General features: G+C 41.1%; 1 protein-coding gene across 3 annotated transcripts in view; it reads left to right on the top strand.

The window, feature by feature from the left end:
* The window catches only part of KCNAB1 (potassium channel, voltage gated subfamily A regulatory beta subunit 1), a 387,202-nt gene that overhangs the window by 7,399 nt on the left and 357,608 nt on the right, over positions 1 to 22,195 (top strand). Inside the window, exon 1 of one of the 3 annotated variants that reach the window (XM_012642892.1) lies at positions 14,234 to 14,624. The exons of the other annotated variants lie outside the window; for them this stretch is intronic. Within the exon in view, the coding sequence (XP_012498346.1) occupies positions 14,383 to 14,624 (242 nt within the window). The 5' untranslated portion in view covers positions 14,234 to 14,382. Of the gene's footprint in view, positions 1 to 14,233; positions 14,625 to 22,195 lie in introns of those variants that run through there. 3 annotated transcript variants of the gene reach the window in all.

Below are 22,195 nucleotides of genomic sequence, written 5' to 3'. Positions count from 1 at the left end.
ACCAGGTGATGCTTTACTTTGAAGTTGTAGGAGCAGTAGAAAAATTTTCTTTGATTTTTAAAGTATGTTATTTTAGTAATTGGTTGACTACTAACAGATGTGTTTGACTTTTTAAGATTTCCTTTATAGAAAGAGACAGTCACACAAACACCTAGGATTTGCAATGTCCCTGTTTATGAAATGTGTTCACATGTGTTATCTCATTTGCTGTCTCATTCACATGACATAAAGCATGTATTCTCCCACTTTCCTGTGGGTAACGTGCCTTGGGAAGGGGACACACATGATCATCCAAGCCCGCACGCCAGGTCTCCTGGTTCCTCCTCCAGGGCTCTCCACAGGCCTGCAATGTTTCCCAGACTATGGCACACTAGTTGTACTTGAGACGATTTTGGGGGGTGTGTGGACATTAAATCTCTCAGTGGATTCATATTTATTTTCATGAATATTAGGAAGAAATATAGAACTTACACCTCAAACCTATAAATTCATGGCTATTACAGCAGAGAACAAGGTTAAGTTTTAAACTGAGTCGATTTAGAGGAAAATATTCACCAAATATAGCAGGGTGTAACCCAGATGTGACAAAAATCCTGGAGGTGATACACAAAGGCCTGTTTATTTCATCTCCTTCACATTCATCAAGCATCTGTAGAGCATCATGTCCTCTGCCCAGGGCTTTTATAGTCATTCTGTTTAATCTGCACAACAACCCCATGGACTTGTTACAACCCATATCCTTCAGTGAAGAAGAGAATGGTCTTGCCTATTCGCTTTCTATCATTGGTTTTTTTTTTTTTTTCTTTCTTTTCCCATTAAGGGAATGAAATAACATTTCCTAAGTCATCTCTGCTGAATAGGCTCAAGTATATTCCAGGTGACCTCTCTGAGCCATTGTTATTCTACTCCCTGTCCAAGGTCAGCCTTTCTAGTTCTGTCTCTATGTACTGAATATTCTGCTTCTTAGAGGTGGGGTGCTATGATTTTTAAATTTAGCTTTAATTATGCAGCTTAGTATTATTTTATACAGCTTATTTGTATGTTATACAGCTTTGTTTATTAATTTATCAATCACATTTACTCTTCAGATTGTTGTACAGTTCTGGTATTTGCCAATTAGAGACATTGTGCATCTTGCCTCCTCTAAAAGCCTCCAGGGCTATACGAACTGGGGACAGATTAATATAAGTTCTGATATCAGGCTGACCTAAGTCTGAATCCTGATTTAACCACTTACAATCTATGTGATCTGGAACCTCAGTATTCTCACCTGTAAAATGGGAATAACAGTGTTACGTATTTATAGAGTTGGGAAGATTAAATGAGGTGGCATCTATAAAAGTTTTAGCACAGTGCTGAGTGCATAGGAAGAGCCCTTCAGCAAATCTTATTATTACCATTCTCTTTTGAAATGCCATCAGCCCCTTCTGTTATTTTGCCTTCCTGTTCTTCCTTTAGCTGGAGGTCTTCTATGAGCTCCCTAAGCCTAGGAAAATTCTCTGAGCCAAAGCAAATGGTCTGGACATGCTGCTTCACTCCTTGCTTCACTTAGAACCTTCTTTTTCTAAGATTTTCATCTATGCTCTGATTTAAAATCTTTTCTGATTAACACAGGTCAAGCATCTATCTCACATGTCCTCTCTCCACGCACAGTGGATCCATCCATTGTCTCTGGAATAGAAAGGCCTAGGTTTAAATGCTAGCTCTGTTGCTGGCTAGTTGTGTGGATTTCACAAACTGTTTCCTCTCTGAGCCTTGATTTTGTTATCTGTATGGTGGCAATACCGTGTTATCCGTCTTTTGGGATTTTAAAGATTAGATCCAAAGTAAATGTGAAAATACTTTGTACGCTATAAACCACAGTCTATGTGTGGACTAATATTTTTTATTACTTTCTGCACCAACATTGGCTCTAATTCAGTCTAGAATATGGCTTGAGAGCATGGTTACCCCTAATCTATCTCTTTTCGAGTGAACGTAGGAGTAGATGCAGCCATACTTTATTCCCAGATCCAGGCAGGCTTTCTTGGGTGAGTTGACCAAAGCCCATGACATCTACCTTCTTTTTCTAATATCAGCAACTCTTTACTGAATACTTATTATACACCCAGAACTTTTCTTAGATTATTCAATTGAATCCTTCCCAATGATCCCTGTGCATGTGGTGACTGTTTTTATTATCTCCACTTTATGGGGGGAAATTGAGCCTTAGAAAAGATCCTGCCCAAGCTCAGCCCGCAAGTAAGTGATAGAGCCAGTACTTGAATCTGCAGAACCAGGCTGCAGAAGCCACCTCTTAACCACACTGGATCCCTCTTTCGCTAGTTTGGGTTGATTAAATATCACTGCTAAGATGTGACTTTACTAATTTCACTTTCCACCACACTGTAAGGTTCTTTATCGTGCGATATGGGAGTCACACCCTCCCCTCCTGTTTGAAGTCCTTGTTTCTTTCCCCACAAGTGTCTGTCGAAGGGCTGGGACGTTGGGCAGCAGCTCAGATGGGGAGGAAGTCACTCAGGTGGGCAGCAAAGGGTTGTGTCATAGTGTGGACTCTGAAGTTTAACATTTCTTCAGGCTGCTTTCCCACAGAAGTTATTTCCATCAAAAGAGCCGAGTAAGCACAGAGGCCCGGGAGGCACCCCAAAGTGGCATCCTCTGTTAGATAAATTCAACTCAATTTCAGAACTTGGGTTTAACTTAGTCTTTGGCCATCTCCTCATCTGAGCTCTGAGAGCAATAACTGCTCTGGCCTTTCCAGTTTTAGCCTGTGGCTGTCATTAAATGGCAAGTCTAATGACCTGCCAGAGATTTTTACTGTTGTATTGTGTGCTTTTGCTCCACAGGAGAAGAAAACAATGAAGTTTTGAGGAACTCTTGCTCACATTTCTCTGGAGATACCAGTTGAAACAATGTTTCCTTTTCCCAGCATCCTCCCTAGGTAGGTGAAATGTCATCGGGTATCAATCTTTCAGTTTTAGAGAAAAATCTCTATTCCAAGGCAAGAGAAATTGGGAGTTTCTGTACTTTGGTACACACATTGTAACCAAATTTCAAACAGAAACTTGCCAAATATTTCTTCAGTCTCCAGGAAATTAAATTGGGCTGCCAGCCAGATCTCTGGTTCTGGTTCGCAGTCCAGGAAGGACTCCCCCGTGCTTATTTTGGTTAGGTTGTAGGTAAATGCCCTTTACAAAACAAAGTCCATTGATTTTATTAAAGGTACCCCTGGCTGCTAAAGCTGTGTGTGGTGGTGTGCACCTGTAATTCCAGCTACTCTGCAAACTGAGGCAGGAGGATCTCTTTAGCCCAGGAGACTAGCCAGGGCAACATAGCGAGACCCTGTCAGGGGGGAGAGAGAGAGAGAGAGAGAGAGAGAGAGAGAGAGAGAGAGAAAGGTTATTTCTTACTCATGTAAGTCCAATTAGAGCGGGAAAGGTCCAATCAGGTGGGACCTGTGCCGATGAAAATTCTGTCATCCTCACTTCTTGTTTTCTAAGCTAGCCCACAGCTGAGTGTTGACATGCATCCAGCAGATGGGAGACGGAGGATCAGTGGGGGGGCTCTTTTATGGGCCAGACTTGTCAGTGGCACCTGTAGGCAGAAGTAACATTGGCTGGAATTCAGTCACATGACCACACTTAACTGCAAGCAAGTGTGGGAATCGTAGTCCAAATACGTGCCTTAGAAGAAAGAGAAACGAGCATGGTGAACAGTTGGCCAATCTAAGCCACAGAACAGTGTTTGGAAAAGGGTGAGGAGCTGCTCAGGTAGGATTTGGCTATTATAACCAAGGCATTCCTTCACTTTCAATGTTATTCCCCTTGTTGAAAGCCTGACTCATTGACCTAGCCTTTCCTTAGCCACATGGTGGGTCAATCTCTTTTGGCTTCTTTACTTGGATCTCAACTTTCCTATTTTACTGAGAAGGCTGATGACACTTCAGACACCTGTAGATGGTGATCTGATATCAGCCTGGCAGGGACGTGGGGCAGTGATGAAGTAAACAGCCTTCCTCGTGTCAATCCATGAGCACTCAGCTCTCGTTTGGAACCTCTCAGAGTTCTTCTCATTGCCCTGGGAATTGTTTACTGTTGGATGAGCTCCCCGCAGCTCACGTTCTATTCGATTGAGATGACGTTGCTGCAAGGCCATCCCTTTCCATGGTAACAGCCACGGACTCTGGTGCCACAGACACAGGCTGATATCCTGGAGGCAGGATCAGGTGCATGGAAACAAGGGTCAGAGGGCACTCGGGGAGAGCCAGGAAAGCTTGCTAATTCAGTCTGTTATTTCAGAACCGGTAAGGTGTGTGTTTTTAAGAGGAGCTTCTACAATGCTGTGTTCATTCAAACAGTGTCATCATTACACGTTTTCCTATCTCAAAGACAGGCAAGCCAGTCACTCTGTTCCCCACAAGCGGGATACAGCATGGTTTTAATGTAATACTGTTAAATAAAACTGCATATCCTTAATGATGTTCTGGCATTCCTTCTCTGAATCACTATCCTCAATCAAGATACATGTACTCTTTTTGGTGTGGAATTGTGAGGAATTTGGGAAATGATTGGTTAAGAAAATTGGGTTTGTATACAAGAGACCCTTTTTTATTGCGAATATCTTCCATTTGAAATATTTCACTTAAAAAATCAAAGCACAAAGTACATTTTGTAGCTTAATCTTGATATTTAATTTGATTACAGCAATGAACATTAAGCATGAAACAAGCTATCCGAAAGGGCTGCTGAATTATTTAATTACCTCTGGGACTAAGGAGGGGACAGTCAGCACAAACAATTCTACAAGTTGGAAGAATTAGAAAGATCAGCTCTTTCTGGTTCCAAGCTTAGTAATTTGAACGATGTGACTATCCAAACACAACTTGCTTTGTTGAACAAAATATTAAATGCTTAAATCTGTTTGCAATATTTTACATTCCAGATGGCCGTTTATCCAAAAGAAATGGTAAAGAAGTATTAAATGTATTTTAAAAGTATTTTTGGTTAAATGAATTTCCAATGAAGTCAACATTTAGAATTGGTTTTAAAAAAAGGAAAATATATTCTTATATTCAAGGGTACTCTTTTATTACCATATATGTAATAGTGAAGTAATTTCTAACAATCAAACTAGAAAATTAAGCAGAATTTATTCCAGAAGTTTGAGCATCTATCGTGTTCCAGTTCTGGGGATACGGGCATGCATATTCGGGACTTCTTGCCCTGAATGAACTGGGAGTCTTTCTAGGGAAGACAAGCCTACAATACAGTTTTATTAGTGTGATATTAGAAGTGTGAATGACATGTGATAAAATAGAAACAAAGGAGCAAGTAGTTCTGTCAGAAGGCAGGTAGACCAGGAAAAGAAACATCAAGAAAAAATACACCCAAGATGCACCATTTCAACCGAACTTTTACAAGAATGCGCAGGGGTTTGTGGGAATGCAAACCAATGAGGAAGCACGTAAGAAAGGGGCAAGGGGCTGGGCATGGTGGCTCATGCCTGTAATCCTAGCACTTTGGGAGGCTGAGGTGGGAGGATCGCTCGAGCCTAGGAGTTTGAGGTTGCAGTGAGCTATGATGACAGCACTGCACTCTAGTCTAGGCAGTAGAGCGAGACCCTGTCTCAGACAAAAAAAAGGTGGGGGGTAGGCAAGGGAAAGAAACATGTAGTCTGCAGCTCAAGAACAAATTGACCTTTTTTTAGGCTAAGAATTGGCTAAACCGCCAAGTTGCTATTAATGGGGAAAAGATTATGAGGATAGGTGTGATAATATTTCTAAATGCAGAAAATATTCACAACTAGGACTCATTCATCTGACATTGTCAGAGAATAAAAAAATTGTCACCCACGTGATTTTTCCCAATACCTGAAACTTTCTAATTTAAGTGTCAAGGCTTTATTTTAACTTTTTAAACCTGAAGAAACAACTTGACAATTCTACTTTATCTTAATAAAGATCAGCTATTATACTATATTAAAATGTCCTCAGGGACTATTAAGGCATGTAGAACTATCTGTCTTGAAAATCAGAGGCCTCAGTTTGCTATTTTACTTTTAAATTTTGGGTTCCAATTTCTTTCCTCCTCCATTACTTTTTTCTGTGTCCTCACCTTGCTGTAAACTTTTCTTGCTGTTGTTACTATGCCTGCCCTTAATAGCTCTTTTCACCTAATTTGCTATCTTTACACTAGGGAGGAATAGGAAATAAGAAAATCAGTCTTGCTCAAATTATGACCAAGAAAGAATAAATGGTTTATAAATGGAGACACTTTCCCAGGAGGTTTGAAACATGGGCTTTGGGTTGTTCATGTGTTGATTTTTGGTTGTGTTCTATCTAGCAAGGTTTCTAAAAAGGTGACCTCTGAAAAATTCAGTTGTTATTCTATTTGAACTATTAATAACATTTGAATCTGTTTGGGAAAATACCGAATGCTGAAATTGCCTCAAGTTGATATTTATCTTGAGATAATCCTTAGAGAGTTTAGAAAAGCAAGCCACATAGAAGACAATTTTTCAAAATGTTGATAGGAGATTTGTACTCTAAATTTTATAAATTTCCTAGCCAAAGAGAACATTCTATCACAAATAAAGTAGGCAAAGTGAAGCCATTCATTTATCTTCCACAGCAGAAACACACAAAGAGCTTTTCAGTGGATCATTTTTTCAACAGTAGTGCCTTGGAATTTTGGTCAGTGATTACAAATATATGATTATTATACAGTGAAATGACACTTCAAGGGGAAGAACGGTATATATGGGAATTTAAAATATATAAACTGATTGAGCTTATTTAGTTCTATGAAGGTAGTATTGTTTTCCCCATTTTTTTCAGAGGAAGAAACTAAAAACTCAAAGAGTACTCAAGTTACATGAGTATTATGCTATTAGGCAAGAATTTAAGCCCCTTCCACCTGACCACTAAGCTCATGGAAACTTGCGCTTTATTCCAGTCCTCACAATAACTGACTGCTTAATATTGCCAATTTACCTGGATGTTTGTTTCCTTATTTGTAAAACAGGAGAATTAAATTGGTTGATCTCTAAGCTTTCTTCTAGCTCTAGTTAGAATCCTAGATTTCTTAGATTAGTCTTAAGTGCCAAGATGAAGAAGAGGAATATTGTTTTAGATGGAATGATTCCAATGGGACCTCTCACCAGTGCATTGTATCACAAAACTGAAAACATAAATTTTTAGGTCTTGCTTTTGTAGCTGAGATTTACTTTTCATGGTGCTACTCTGCACCCCAGAATCCTGGCCTTGTCTCTGACAAGTTCCAGACTCCATAGAAATAATGTGTGGAAGAAGATGGATGAGCTGTATGGCAGAGCATGTGGAGCCAGTGATCATGGGAACGTGGCGTTCTTTGTAACTTTGAACCCTGCTTTCTGAGTAGATGCTTACGGAGTGATGGAGGTATTTTTTGCTAGATGAAATAAAAATCAACGTTATTCAGATAATCTCTCACTTCTCTTTAGAAAGGAGAAAGCCATATTTAAAGCCATCCCTGTCTATTTTGTAGTCATGCAACCCATAGCACTGAAGTCCTCTGAAAATTATTGCTTGTTTTGCTAAGTCTGTCTAGGACTGCCATATATAGCTGTGCATGCTGTGCACTGCAGAACGCTGTGGGACACAGTCCTCAAAGATTACAATTTGGGTGGCAGTTCTTAGAGCTGTACAATGAATGCAGTGACCCCCTGGCCCTGACAGCATTGCAAGTATTATAAACCCAGGACTTCCTGACTTCATAGCCCATGCTCTTTCTACCATACTCCACTACCTCTCATATTTCTTTCTTTCTTTCTTTCTTTCTTTCTTTCTTTCTTTCTTTCTTTCTTTCTTTCTTTCTTTCTTTTTTTTTTTTTTTTTTTTTCTTTCTTTCTTTCTTTCTTTCTTTTTTATTTCAGCGTATTATGAGGGTACAAACATTTTGGTTACATTTTATGTCTTTGCCTCACCCAGTCGAGGGTTAGAGGCATGACCTTCCGCTCTACAATGCTCACCATGTCTTTTAGTTGTGGGGTTACCCCCCCATCCCCCTAATCCCTGGAGAATATTACTGCCATGTGAGCACCCTAGTGTTCATGAGTTAGTACCGATTTGATGGCGAGTACAAGTGGAGCCCATTCTTCCAATCTTGTGATACCTCACTTCAGATAATGGGCTCAAGTAATATATACATAGATAGACACATTATAGCCTTGCTGTAGGAAAAATTAGCATACTTATTGGTGACCGGGTCTATAGGTCTCTTCCTTGGCCCATAACTCCTTTGGGAATTCTCCCAAGCCAGGCCAGTGCAGACTGGGATAAAGGGGGAAGGTGTTCTCAGCATCCTGGAAGCACGTGTCAGTGTTGACTCAACAGCATGTGAGCACAATACTATCCTGATCTCAAATCTTCCATGGCTCGATGTTCCTTGAAAAGAGAGCCCAGCACTTAAACAATGGAACTGAGGCCTCATCTCTCACCCGTCCCACCCTCCTCACCCATCTCTTCTGGCCCACCCCCCCTCCAAAGCACTCTGTGCTCTAACTGCCACATTTCAAAGTATTTTTGGCCACATGGTGCACTTTTGCACATCTGGACCCCACTGGCCATTTCCTTTGCTTTAGCTTTAGAGTAAAGGCCACATTTTGGCATCTTTTGGGAACTTTTGCAGAAAGAGCAAGAGAGTCACACCCAAAGTAGTGAGGACAGTTTTTCTATGAATACCAGAGATCTACTCAAAGATGCTTTTTGGCTGTGGATGTGGGTCATCATGAAATAAATGCAGAATGACAGTTAAATCCCAAGTGCCAGCTCTGCCCTCAATGGCTTTATGGGCCAAGGGAGAGACCTGTAGACCTGGTCACCAATAAGTATGTTCATTTTTTCTACAGCAAGGCTATCGTGCATATGTCTATTGTATATATTAGAAATATGACACATCATACATTGGGGAAGAGTTGTTTTTATGCTATAGAGCAAGATGATATAATAGATGAATGATGGGGATGAGCAAGAGAGATCAAAGTGAGACTGAAGTGAAGATGCTACCTTTGGGAGCCAGGAAGGGAGAGCTGAGGCTGGCTTAATGGGGCTCTCTGTTAGTCATGTGCTGTAACCCCATGCACTATAACATGCTGTCCTCTCCTCTATCCTACCAGGACTGTTGTATTGTAGTCCCAGAGAAAATCTGGCCTAAAAGGAGAGAAGAAGGATTGCCTAGAAAAGTGCTAACGAATGATAAACAGAGACATTCAAGATTAGACTTGCTCGATTGCAAACTTCTGAAAAAAGTCCCTCCACCTTCCCCACCCCTTGCCATTACGACTGATGTTATCTTCCCTCCACCTTCACTCCTTCCCCAGACTGGGTTTGGGGGCTCTCCTCACTGCTCACCTCCACCTTGGCTCACATCCCACCCCTTTGCAATCTTTACTGGTCTCCCTCCTCCTCTCCACCGAGAGCTCCCCAAGAGCAAAGGTGATGTTTTATGCATTGCTTTGTTGACACAACACACACATACTGTATTTAGCTGTGATCTCACCATGTACAACTAGACCCCAAGGCAGCTCTGGCGAAGGTGAAGAGAAGACGGCAGTGACAAGAGGAATGATACCTCTGGATGGTTCCCAGGGTGGAGGCAGACATCTCATGGCATCACCTGCAGAGCACTAGTGAGCACACTTGTGAACAAGAGCAGAGGACAAAGTTCCTGTAAATAATTGGAATAGGAAACGTGCTTTGACGTGTGGTCTGGATTCCCTTGTTCAAATTCATGCGGGTGGTTCCATCACTCCTCCACCCCAGCCGTGGGAACGTAGCCCCATCCTCCTAGCCCACCAGCTCCGGCCTCGGTCTTTACTTCTAGGCTGAGACAATGTTTACGTGACTGCGATGTGTCCATGAATCCAGGATACTATAGTGTTCAACAAGTCACCTCCTTAGCCAAGAAAAATTTAAAACTATGCTGTAAATGTGATTGGTATATGCTAAGAATAACAGCAGTCTAATGGGCCTGGTATCTTAGAGAACTAGCTAATAATGCATGGAATTCAGGTCTCATCAATCTACACAAGAAGGGCTGTCACCTGTGTAGAATGTCTGGCCCAAGTACTTTTTAAGAGATGCAGAACATCAGACCTAGAAGAGTGGTAAGAATGATATTTTGTGCACAATCGATACTTCATAGAGATTAATGATTTGCTCGCTTTAATTTTAATTTCCAAATAGCTACCTTTCCCCTCATCAGTCCATTTTCACCCCAGCAGCCAAAGCCCTGAGCCTCAAGGGAGAAATAAAATGTTGTAAAGAAAAGGCCAGAAAAGCTAGAAAAGGAACCAGGCAGTAGGACGGAGTTAAGGAGTTTCCAAGTAAAGTTGTACCTCTGGTTCCATCACTTGCATTAGCCACGGGTTAAATCTGACCATGTGAGCCGTGAAAGTGTTTCCTCCAGGGCTGAGAACACCTGAAAAGCACAGTGGGGATTCCTTCCAAGGAAGAAACAGGTGCACTGGAAAAGCATCTAGAGATTACCTAAGTCTGAGCCAATAAAAAACCAAGGGGTCAGAGAGGTCAAGACCCGCCCATGGTCACACTGTTATTCATGCACAGTGCACAGGTGTGGATGAAGCCCGCCCACCACCTAGAACTGTGTGAGTTTCCGTCTGTGACTTCTTCTGTGTCCCGAGGCCTCCTGCACCCCATCAGCAGAACGTGGCTGGAAGCACCTCTCTCTTCGGATGGCCTTGTCACTTTTTCCTACATTGTGCTGACCCTGTGATTGTGTAATACTTAAAGATTCTAAAACGAATGTGATAATCATCATTCCTGAGACACAGAAAGGCAGCAAGAAAGACATTAACTGCTCTCCGCAGCTGCTCAGAGCCATTTCTTACAGTCTTATCACATTGAGCTTAAAATTAATTGGTATCTTAATTGTATTGACAACTAAAAGGACTCACGATGCCCTTATTAAATATAGTGTCCACACTTCACCTTTAAACTGGGATCTTTTATGACGTTGGCCAACTTTTAGAACTTTATGAAAAGACAAATATTAGCTTTCTCATTTCTCTCTCGCCTCCTCGGCACAGTTCCATACTCAGAGGAGAGAGAAAGAGACGGATGCATGGAAGAGGGCTCATGTCTCGTGTTTTATGAACTGCTTTTCCAGTGCACCCGTTTCTTCCTTGGAAGGAATTCCCACTGTGCCTTTCAGGTGTTCTCAGCCCTGGAGGAAACACTTTCACGGCTCACATGGTCAGATTTAACCCGTGGCTAATGCAAGTGATGGAACCAGAGGTACAACTTTACTTGGAAACTCCTTAACTCCATCCTACTGCCTGGTTCCTTTTCTAGCTTTTCTGGCCTTTTCTTTACAACCTCTTATTTCTTCCTTGAGGCTCAGGGCTTTGGCTGCTGGGGTGAAAATGGATTGATAAGGAGAAATGTAGCTATTTGGTGATTAAAATTAAAGCAAGTAAAGCATTAATCTCTATGAAGTATTTATTGTGTACAAAATACCACACTTATTGTTATGGAGGTTACAAGCTTGTATCAGATACAGTCCCCTGCCCTCAAAGACCTTAGAGTCTAGGTGGGGAGTTAACACTTACCCCCGCAGGCAGAGGTCTCTAATACTCTGGGGCAGTATATTGTGTCTGTGTTTCCCAAAGTAGGTACAAGTACCACTCACTGGTGGCCAAGAAGATGATTTTAGTTGGTGCGCAGCTAGGACACCAATCCTGTTCACGTGGGCTCCAAGCTCATGACCAACTTACCTTCCAAAGGCCCCACCTCCTAAAACCATCACACTGGGGCTAGGATTTCCACGTATAAATTTTTGGGGGACACAAAATTCACAACACTAAATAGATTTATTTCAGTAAAAAAGACAATTTAATTTCAAACAATAAATAAATAATGGTACAGAATATACAAAAATATGGCAGAAATCACAAGGGATGTGCAAATGTTTGTGAAACAGTTTACAAGTATCAAATGGGTACTTTAGATTTAAATTGCAGGTGGAATTTCCAGGAATGACTGTATACCAGGGCCTGGGTGGTCAGGGAAGTGTTCCTAGCGGAGGTGAGCTTTAAGGGGGCCTTTGAGCATGTGTGGGGAGAATTTGTGAGAAAAGATGGGGTGGTGAGTGAGGGGTGGGAGTGCAAAGCCTGTGGCCTGAATGAAAAGTTTATGCCCAGGAGTTACTGCTGGATAAGAGTCACAGCTGGAGTCACGTGGTGGGAAGAGCTTTATGTAAGGAGTCTCTTTGCTTTTTTTTTTTTTTAAGAAAATGTTTTATTTTGAGATAATTGTTGATTCATGTGCAGAAACAATAGAGACATTCCCTATCCCATCCATCCGGTTTTTCTAAGTGATAATGTCTTGCATAACTGTAGTTCGATAACACAACTAGGAAACTGATGATGATATAAACCACCAACCTTATTCGATTTTACCAGAATTACACGCACTCATTTGTGTGTGTATTTCGTTCCATGCAATTTTATCACATGTGTATATTGGTGTGACCACCACCATAATCAAGACACAGTTCTTGGAACTGTAACAGTTCAGTACAAGAATCCCTCCTCTACCCTTTTATAGCAACAGCCACTTTTTTCCCTGTCATCTTCCCTAACTCATGGCAACCACAATCTGTTGCCAATCTCTATAATTTTGTCAATTGAAGAATGTTATATAAATGGAATAATACAGAATGAAACCTTTTGGTATTGACTTTTTTTCCCCACTCAGCATAAATCCCTTAAGATTCTTTAAACTTGTTGCTTTTATCAATAGTTCATTCCTTTTCGTTACTGAGTAGTATTCTACGGCCTGGGTGCACCACAGTTGAACCATTTACCCATTGTGGAAAATTTGGGTTGTTTCCAGTTTTTAGCTATTATGAATAACAATGCAATGAATATTTGTTTGCAGGTTTTGTGTGAACGTAAGTTTTCATTTTGGGAGGTTAAATAACCCGAGAGTGTGACTGCTGTGTTATATAGTAAGTTTGGTGTGTTTAATTTTATAAGAAACTGCCACATTCTTCTGGAGTGGCTGTACCACTTCACATTCCCACCAGCAATTTATGAGGGATCCAGTTTCTCTGAATCTTTGCCAGCATTTGGTGTTGCCACTATTTTTATTTTAGCAATTCAGATAGGTAGATAGTGATATTTCATTATGGATTTCATTCGTATTTTCCTCATGGATAATGATCCTTTGATGCGCTTATTTGATATCTTTGCATCCTCTTCAGTGACATGTCTGTTCATATCTTTTGCCCATTTGCTGATTAGATTGTTTATGTTTTTATTGTTGAGTTTTGGGAGTTCTTTATCTGTTCTAGATATAAGTCGTTTGTCAGATATGTGGTTTGCAAATATTTTCTCCCAGTCTGTAATTTGTTTTTTCATCTTCTTCACAGGCTCCTTCCTAGAGCAGAAGTTGTTAACATTGATGAGCTCTAATTTGATAATTTTTCCTTCTATGGATTGTGCTTTTGGTGTCAAGTATAACAATTCTTCACTTAGCTCTAGGTCCTGAAGATTTTCTTCTGTTTTTACCTAGAAGTTTCATAGTTTTACATTTTACATTTAAGTCCATGATGTATTTGAGTTAATTGTTGTATAAATATAAGGTTTAAGTCAAGGGTTCTTTTATTTTTATTTGTTTTAGTTTTGTTTCGCTTTGTTTATGGATGTCCAATTGTTCCAGCACTATTTGTTGAAAAGAGAATCTTTCCTCCATAGCATTGCTCTTGCGCATTTGTCAAAAACAGTTGGCCACATATTTGTGGGCCCTTTGCTTTTCCCAACCACCTTATTGATATTTCCTATCATTTGACAGCAACGTCTGAAAAAGAGGTTAATGAACATTTCACCCAAATGAATCATGCCACTTTTATGAAAAATTATTTAATTATGAAATGGGTGATAATTTAGAGAGGTCTCATTGCACACTTATGAATCATCTCCAAGGCCTTAAGGTCCTTATGAAAACAGAAGATTTGGCCCATATCCCACCAAAATATTTCCTTTTACCTAAATAGAAAGACATGGGAAAAAGTGCCCATATTTTTTTCCCAGGGCCAATACATAGTTGCTTACATTTGGCTTTGAGAATTTTTAAGGGAGGAGAACAGTGATTGGCTTCTGACAGGCTCTTTTATGCACAGGCCTGGGCAGAGACATGTAACTTTGCTGGAGACTTAGGAGCCTGCTCTCCTACAAAAATGATAAGAGAGATCTAAAGAAAACAAGCTGATCCTTCTGAGGGACATATCGAAGCCAGATAACCCAAGGTAATCACAGCAAGATACAGCCAGCCTTAAAGCTAAGTACTGTGCAATTAGCTTTACTTCCTTGGGTTTTTGAAACATGCATCTATATAAACCTGCCTGCGCAGACATCCCTAGCCCCAAGCTGGGTCTACCAAAATCCAGTGAATCGGCCTTAAAATGTAGACGGCACCTAGCAGTGCCCAAGACTCAGCCTAAGGCAATCTACGGGCCTGTTAGGCCCAGTGGAGCAGCGGAACAGAAATATTTGGAAACGTTTTTACGTGTCCATGGAATTTCGTTGCAGGAAACCACCAAGGCAGAGACCGGCATGGCATACAGGTACTGTTGATTGCAATGTCATCCAACCAGGGCACTGCACTGAAGTCAAAGATCGTTATTAAAGAGATAAGGATTGAAATAGCAAGACAAAACGCTATAAGGAAAAGAAAGATAAATGTGATGAGCTCTCTTCTTAAATCTTTAATAGATCTTTAAATTCACATTCTCTTTGCTTAAAGGGTTATACAAAAGATAGTCAAGCTCACTTGTGGAAGGTCCTAACCATGTGGTACCAGTAGAATTATCTTTGGCTTTGAGTAGGTAGGTAATTTAGCAGGTCAAAATGAAGAAAGAGGACTCTATTCTTCTCAAGGGAATTTATAAGTTAAGAGTAGAATTATTTTTAATGCTGCCTGGACTTTAAGACTGTTATTTTCTTCTAAGCCTGAATCAAATGGTCGGTACTAATGGTTAATAAAGTAGTTCAAGTTCTTCTTGAAATGACAGCACTTTTTTATCAATGTAGCCCAAGATAAATTACTGGTTGTAAGCCAAACTTCCAATACCATTATTTATTCTGTGAAAGATTAATGAAAGGGAGAAGTTTTTTCCTGGGATAGGGTTGGATGTGTAATGTTTGTAAATTGCCCTAAAATGGAAAGTATTGTTCTTTTTCAGAGCAACTACTGTTCAAACATTCTATAAAATATGCCTGTGCTTAGCTAAATCGCCCAGCACCATCTGATCTGGTGTTTCCTTGACCAATGCCTGGAGTTTTAAAAACATCCCGGAAGCTGAGTAAAAGCTGCTCAGAAAGATGCGGGTGCTGAAAACTGAAACAAAACAAAACAATTTAGCATTTGTAAAGAAAGGTTGTCCTAGCTCAGTCAAAACATCTATTTCACAGAATGAGCTTGTTTTTCATGAACAAGATGTCCCCAATGATTTAATTTTCCATAATCGAAAGGTCTATTTCAGTGTAGTAGCTACTGCTCTAGTTTATTAGCTAATTTTATTAATAAAGCAATTTGCAGTGCTATGGCTCCTCTCTGGAGAGCAAAGTATTTTACACAGACTCTTTATATAAGAAAGGGCTGGAGCAGTAGAGGAATGAATTCCTGTAGATTTACAGGGAGCACAGAACAGCCTACCCCATCATGCTTTAGAAATGGAGCCCCAAAAGAATTTAACCACCTTTCCAACATAACTTGTAACTGTCCACACTGGGAGGGAGGAGACACCCCTGTTCCTCACCCGCCTTCTTTCCTTAATGGCTGTCTGCCACAGGAAGGAGCCTACTTCCCTCCCTGCCTGTGTTCTCTTGCTGTCTTCTCCATGCTTCCTTGACCCTCGGTGGTGGGAGCGATGGTGCCGTGTGAATGCAGGTCACGTAAAGGGGAAGATGGACTGTTTCACTCAAAGAAAAAAAAACCTGCCTGCATGTCACATCTTTGTCACATAGTATTACCATGAACTCTTGTATAAGCTTTCAGAGGCCACACCTCTCTCTCTCAGAAGTCCTAGTTCAAATATCAGTTACAGATCTGTGTTGTGGGCCAATGTTCAGATGAAGATATGTTCTAGGACAGTGTTTTTCAAAGGATTGTGGAGCAGGGGAACACTTTCTTCAAACAGATGAGAGCAAAGATGCCTCTGTTGAAGGCAGTCATCCCCCAGCCTGTTCCTGAGGCACCTCTGTGGATCCCATACTCCCCAGGGATTGAGAGTCTAGGTCTGGGGCGACTCTTCATAATGCCTTGGTGAGCAAGGCTGTGCGACCTTTGCTCTGAGACCTTGGGGATGCCAGGTCCTGCTCATGGAGGCAGGCTCTTGGACAGGCATGTATGTTTGTCTCACTAGATCATGCTCTAGTGAGAAATAGGACTTAGGAAAATGTTGTTCTTAAATCAGAATTTGAGTAGAGAAAAGCACAGTTAAATTGATCATTGGCCCCAAGAAATAGCCAAGGCTTTAGTACCATGATGAACTTGCTGTGCTCTGACATGTTCCTCCTTTGTCTGCTCCCCAAATTTCCATAGTTCTTTGTTTATTCTTCCTTCAAGACACTTACTATATACCCTTATTTAAGACATTCTCCTACAAGCATTTGGGAAGGATTTTTAGGGAAGAGAACCAGGGTTCTTTTGGTTCCCCCCAACTTACTTTTGAATTTGATTTCTTATAAACTTAGTTGGGGTTAGGAGAGAAGGCAACTTTCATATTCTTACTTCTTTATTTGGATTTTGTCTCTAGGAAAAAGTGGGTAGAGAGGGAACCATAGCTATGTTAAAAGACCTTTGTTCAACCTTGTCTTTTCTATTTTCTTCTTTTTGTGTAGTGGAAAGAGAAGGGGCTTTGGAGTTAAGCAGAACAGAGTTCAAATTCCAGCCCTGCTGGTTTTTGAACTGTGTGGCATTGAGCCAGCCATGACATATAAATGCCTAACACATAGTAAGTGCTCACTGAATGTAGGTTCTCTTCCAACTTACTCTGTAGCATCCCTCCATCAGTCTAAGGGGGGAGGGTGTTAAAAACCTTTAGCCGAAACATAAATAGTTAAGAGAATATTCTCAGAAGGAAAAGAAGGAATAAAACAATCTGCAGTAATTTACAATCTGTGTAGGCTTCCATGCTGAGCTGTAGAATTCTGAGAGGTCTGGAAGAGCCGGGTAAGCTGTTTTCTCTTCCTAATTTGGTCAGATGCCATTGCAGACTTTAGCCCAATACCAGCTGCTTGGGTCCCTCAATCATCTGTGCGAGAGCACTATGTTGTGTTTCCATGGAGACTTGGTTTTATTTCTAACTAAGGTTGACCAGAAGAGGAAAAAAAAATCAGTAAATATGCAAACACATGTATCAATTGAAAAGAAACTGGAGGAAATTGAACGTGGTGTAAAAAGTGCCAAGTTGCTATGCAGACCCTTCTATTGGCTTAAAAATTTCAGCAAAAACAGAAGTTTTAAACTTATTTTATTAGTGACCATAAAATAGTCACCCAAGAGGGTTTTTAAGTCATTTCTGTGAGGCTGCACTCTAATTGTCTCTATTACATAGCATTGAACTCTGAGCCAGACAGTAAACAGGAACCAGAGCCAAGATTAAAGTACACTGAGAGGCAGTTTTATGAAGAAAGCACAAAAATATCTAAACTGAGTTAGGATGCAGCAAATACCTAGCATCGAAGCAGTTTTATATTAATAACATTGGCAGGAGGAACTCGAACAGACCTAAAAGGAAGTTCTTATCTAGGGACAACACTTTTCCTGTAAAAGGCCAAACAGTAAATATGTTTGGTTCGAGATCCGCATCTGCCTCTGTCACAATTGCTGAGCTCTGCTCGTGTGGGGTGAAAGTAGCCATTGATGATATGCAAATGAGTGGGTGTGCCTGTGTTCCAATAAAACTTTATTATAGACTCTGAAATTTGAATTTTATGTAATTTTCGTATATCACAAATTATCTTCTTTCCCCCCCCCCAAACCATTAAAACATGTAAAAATCATTCTTAACTTGTGGACCATACAAAAACAGGGGGCAGGCTGGATTTGGCCAGCCGGCCACAGTTTGCTGACCCCTGGGCTAGAATACAAAGATTTCAGTTGCATCAGTTATTTATTTATTTGTGTTTGTTTATTTTTAAACTTCCTTGTCCACAGAAGCATTTAAAGATCTGAAATGCATATCGTTCAGAAAGATAAAAAGAAGAAGAAAAATATTGATGCCAAGAAAGACGAAGAGCAGGAGGAGGTGGCAGAGCCGGGGCGAGGGAGCACACTGTGCGCAAACCAAGGTTGCAGGAGGGAGGCGTGGACTTGCCTCTGTGCTTTCCAGTAGCACCAAGTTGTGAAGAGGAAAAGGGAACCGTTTACAATGTCACAGGGTCCTTGAGGTAGAGACAAGCGAGTTGCTCAGTAATGGCACACCCCTTCCTGATCTGGAGATCAGAGAGATTTGGTTCTTCTTTGTGTAATGAATAACATTCTCATGATAGCCTTATAGCAAACACAGCAGTGGGGTTCCTAACGCTCCTTCTTATGGAACCCCTAATATTACCAGGTGGCATCATATCAAATGATGTCAGCAAAGGCAAGTGGGTGGATAGTAGAAGAAATGACATTGGTTCAATAGAAACTACACTAGTCACTTTGCGCTTATATATGCTGAAAATTCTCCAGTGATGATGATATAGATTTCTCTCTCTCATTTTCTTTCTTTCTCTCTCTCTTTTTTTTTTTACAATGACAGCTTGTTCAGGTTCATGGAATGAAACGATTGTTTCTCAAAAAAGTGTTATTTGCCAACCAAGGATAAAATTTCCTATAGCCTTGAGCTGAAGGTAGGGAGAGGGCAATGAAAGAAGAAAGGGAGAGGTGGGGAAGTCTTAGAATTATTGGTACGGGACAGACATCTTGGAGATAACCTGCTCCAATTTCTGGTCTTTCAGCTGAAGAGAATCGAGGCTCAGAGATGTTGGGTGATGAGCCCGAAGTTGCATTTCCAGCTAGCAACAAAGCTGAGACTAGAAGCCCTGTCCGTTAGGTCCTAGTTCAATGCTTTCTCCATACTCCCCATACTTATTCCCAGATCCTCAGCCCCTATCCCACCCCATGCTAATGCATGCACACGCACACACACAGAGACACACATAGATACACACACACACACACAGACACACACGTGACCTCCTGGATATGCCACAGAGCCAGGCTCATTCACGGTCTTGCTCTCCCTGCTTCCCCAGGCTCCTCTCCTGCTGCTCTGCTCTGTGACCTGCTTCAGTGCTGCTGCTCTGCTCACCGACCCTCCACCCCCTGTCCCAACCATTGAGGCTCTACTCATCATTACTCTCCCTACCTAGACACATCCCCTCCACCCGGGCAAATCCGGCCCACAGGCTCTCCTTTCTCTCTCACAGCATGAATCAGTCTTTGCTCCATATAGGCTGTAGATTGTCAGGGGTGTGTGTGTGTGTGTGTGTGTGTGTGTGTGTGTGTGTGTGTATCTTATTCACACACTTATGCTGCCATCACCTTGAGAAGGAGGAACAGAACTTCCAATATTTTATAACCCTTCAATGCATATGTGTTGCTTGATTGAGGTGCATCCATTCAGAAGTTGGGCGGCAGAGAGACACCAAGAACAAATAGAAAGTATCCTTTGCTCCAATCTCATATTGTCTCCTATAGAAATATGTTCATCAACCTCAGCTTCCCCATTTATAAAATGGGCCTCATTCAACTCATATCACAATGGTATTGTAGGAAATACCTGAAGTCACACATGCGAAAATGCTTACCTCACTGCCTGCCAGAGTGCGAGCCTGAGAGTTAGTTCCCTTGCTCCATCTCCTTTTTAACCAGTTGTAGGAATCTATCTTAGTCATCTTTAGAGTTTGAAAGGACAAGTGTGTGATCTATCTAAAAAAGTCGAAGGGACAGAAAACAAACACCTACAAATAGAATCTTGCACAATTCTGAGCATATCATCCTCCTTTCCTCATTTACTTTTACAAATTCTTTGCTTTTTTTATTGGAATAGATCCTGAGGATCTACTGAGAAAGTGTTTTTTTTCCCTTTTCTTTTCTCCTCACGTATGGGCTTCTATTTAATCAAAAAGCCTCCAGGAAGCATTAGAAAAAATTACTCTTCAAATGATATAATATGAAGATAGCTTTTATCAACCTCTTTATTTCTAGTACTTAACATTGTGTCTAGAACAGAAATATTTGAGACAGAATGGAATTAAGAGCTAAAACTCTCACCGGTTTGCAGTACCCCTGCTATCAGCTTGCCCCAGTGTCTGAGCCCTTCCTTCGACCGGAGACATTAGTCATTAGAGGCTTCTGTTGAAAGGGCCACACTAATCTAACCTACTAGACGGCAGACCAAGAAGGAAACAGGACGTAGGCCAGGCCTGACTTAAGACAAGAGCAGACGGGAAGGAAACTTCTAGGCTAGATCGAGGGAAAAGCTTGGGAGTCAGAGCACAGCACGGTGCTACAGACTGCACAGAAACAGGAGAGACGGAGTTGAAGAAAAGGGGAAGGAAAACTAGAGAGAAACCTCACTCACCTAACAGCTTTTCTTAAAGATGTTGGGGCAAAGAGTTTGAAGGAGTTTGTTAACAGACAGAGTTTTCATTGGCCTCCAAATGAAAATTCTAAAGATAAGTCGGAACTATTTCACTGTGAACACATTTCCCTGGGTCCTGTCATAGTGAGACATGGCGTCCTGGCAGGAGGATTTGAAGACAAGCTGCCTCCCTGCCTCCCCCTCTTATCTTCTGCTTCCTTAGCTACAAAATGAAAATAACAAACCCTTTCTCCAGGATAACACTATCCATGCAAAAAGGCATAGAGTGGGCATCTCAGAAAGGCTACCCCTCTTGCCCTTTCTACTTTGCATAATATGACAGGGTCGACACAGCCTGGAAGTTGAAAATTACTTTTGTTCCTAAATTGAATTCACTGTCATCCTCCCAGCCCTCTCCCCAAACACCCTTTCACCATGTGTTCCTTTGACCTGCCTTTCTTTTTTTTAAATTTCAGAGTATTACCGGGGTACAAATGCTTTGGTTACGTAAATTGCCTTTGCACTGCCAGAGTCAGAGCTACAGGCGTGCCCATCCCCCAGACGGCGTGCACCGCACCCGTTAGGTGTGAGTTGGCTTTTTCATGGGATGCTTGGCACACTCAGACCTGCTTGAAGAGTAGCTACGGCCATGGCTCTAAAAATCAATGGCCTGGAAAAAATGCTACCTGTGTAGGGGGTTGTATTAAAAAATGCCTAAGTGATTTATGTTATTTTTTTTTAAAGTGATTTGTTTTAGACTGGCCTCATTTTGGTAAATGTCAGAGTCTGTGCTAATTTGCTCTGAGCCCTCTGGCTGTGTCTCTCCTTGCATCAACATTTCTGGAGGAACGTAGGTGACACGGAGATGGCTCAGGTTCAGAACCCAAGAGATTGCTTGAAACCTGAATCAGCTGCTGGTGAAAAGCTGAGTGGCCACAGTAAAAAGGGCCTATTTGGAGCAGAATATGTTTATTTCCTGTTGAATGTAACATAAATTCTAAAATAAGTATGTTTTAGAAATGTCAGTTTAGATAGAAAATGCTTGGTATTTAAGCAAGAGTGAGAGATGAGTCCTGCTTGGACTTAAAACATTATTTGAGGGTCAGATATTCAATCTGTTTTGAAATTTCCACTTGTGGCTTTGCAGGGTAAAAGCTGCTTTGTCTATGTATGTACCATAGTGAAAACATTGGCAATTCAGGTTACATGAACCCATGTTTTCTCATATAGAATTTGTTGACAGAGGTTTCATCTGAAAAAATAAGCATTCTGAAATCTGATTTTCCTCACCAAGGAGCAATTACAGGCCAAATCAGGGGTCCCCAACCCATGGTGAGTTGTATAATTATTACATTATATATTACAATGTAATAATAAGAGAAATAAAGTGCACAATAAATGTAATGCACCTGAATCATCCCAAAACCATCCCCCCACCTTGGTCCGTGGAAAAATTGTCTTCCATGAAAATGGTCCCTGGTGCCAAAAAGGTTGGGGACCACTGGCCAAATAATGTTTCTACCCAAGAGAAAAACTCTTCCTGAACTTCCTTGCAGTTC

This window comes from Propithecus coquereli, unplaced genomic scaffold (genome assembly GCF_000956105.1).
Source record: "Propithecus coquereli isolate 6110/MARCELLA unplaced genomic scaffold, Pcoq_1.0 Scaffold19, whole genome shotgun sequence".
NCBI classification, from domain to species: Eukaryota; Metazoa; Chordata; class Mammalia; order Primates; family Indriidae; genus Propithecus; species Propithecus coquereli.
Note: the sequence above shows the minus strand (reverse complement) of the source record. Positions and strands in the feature narration are given on the sequence as shown.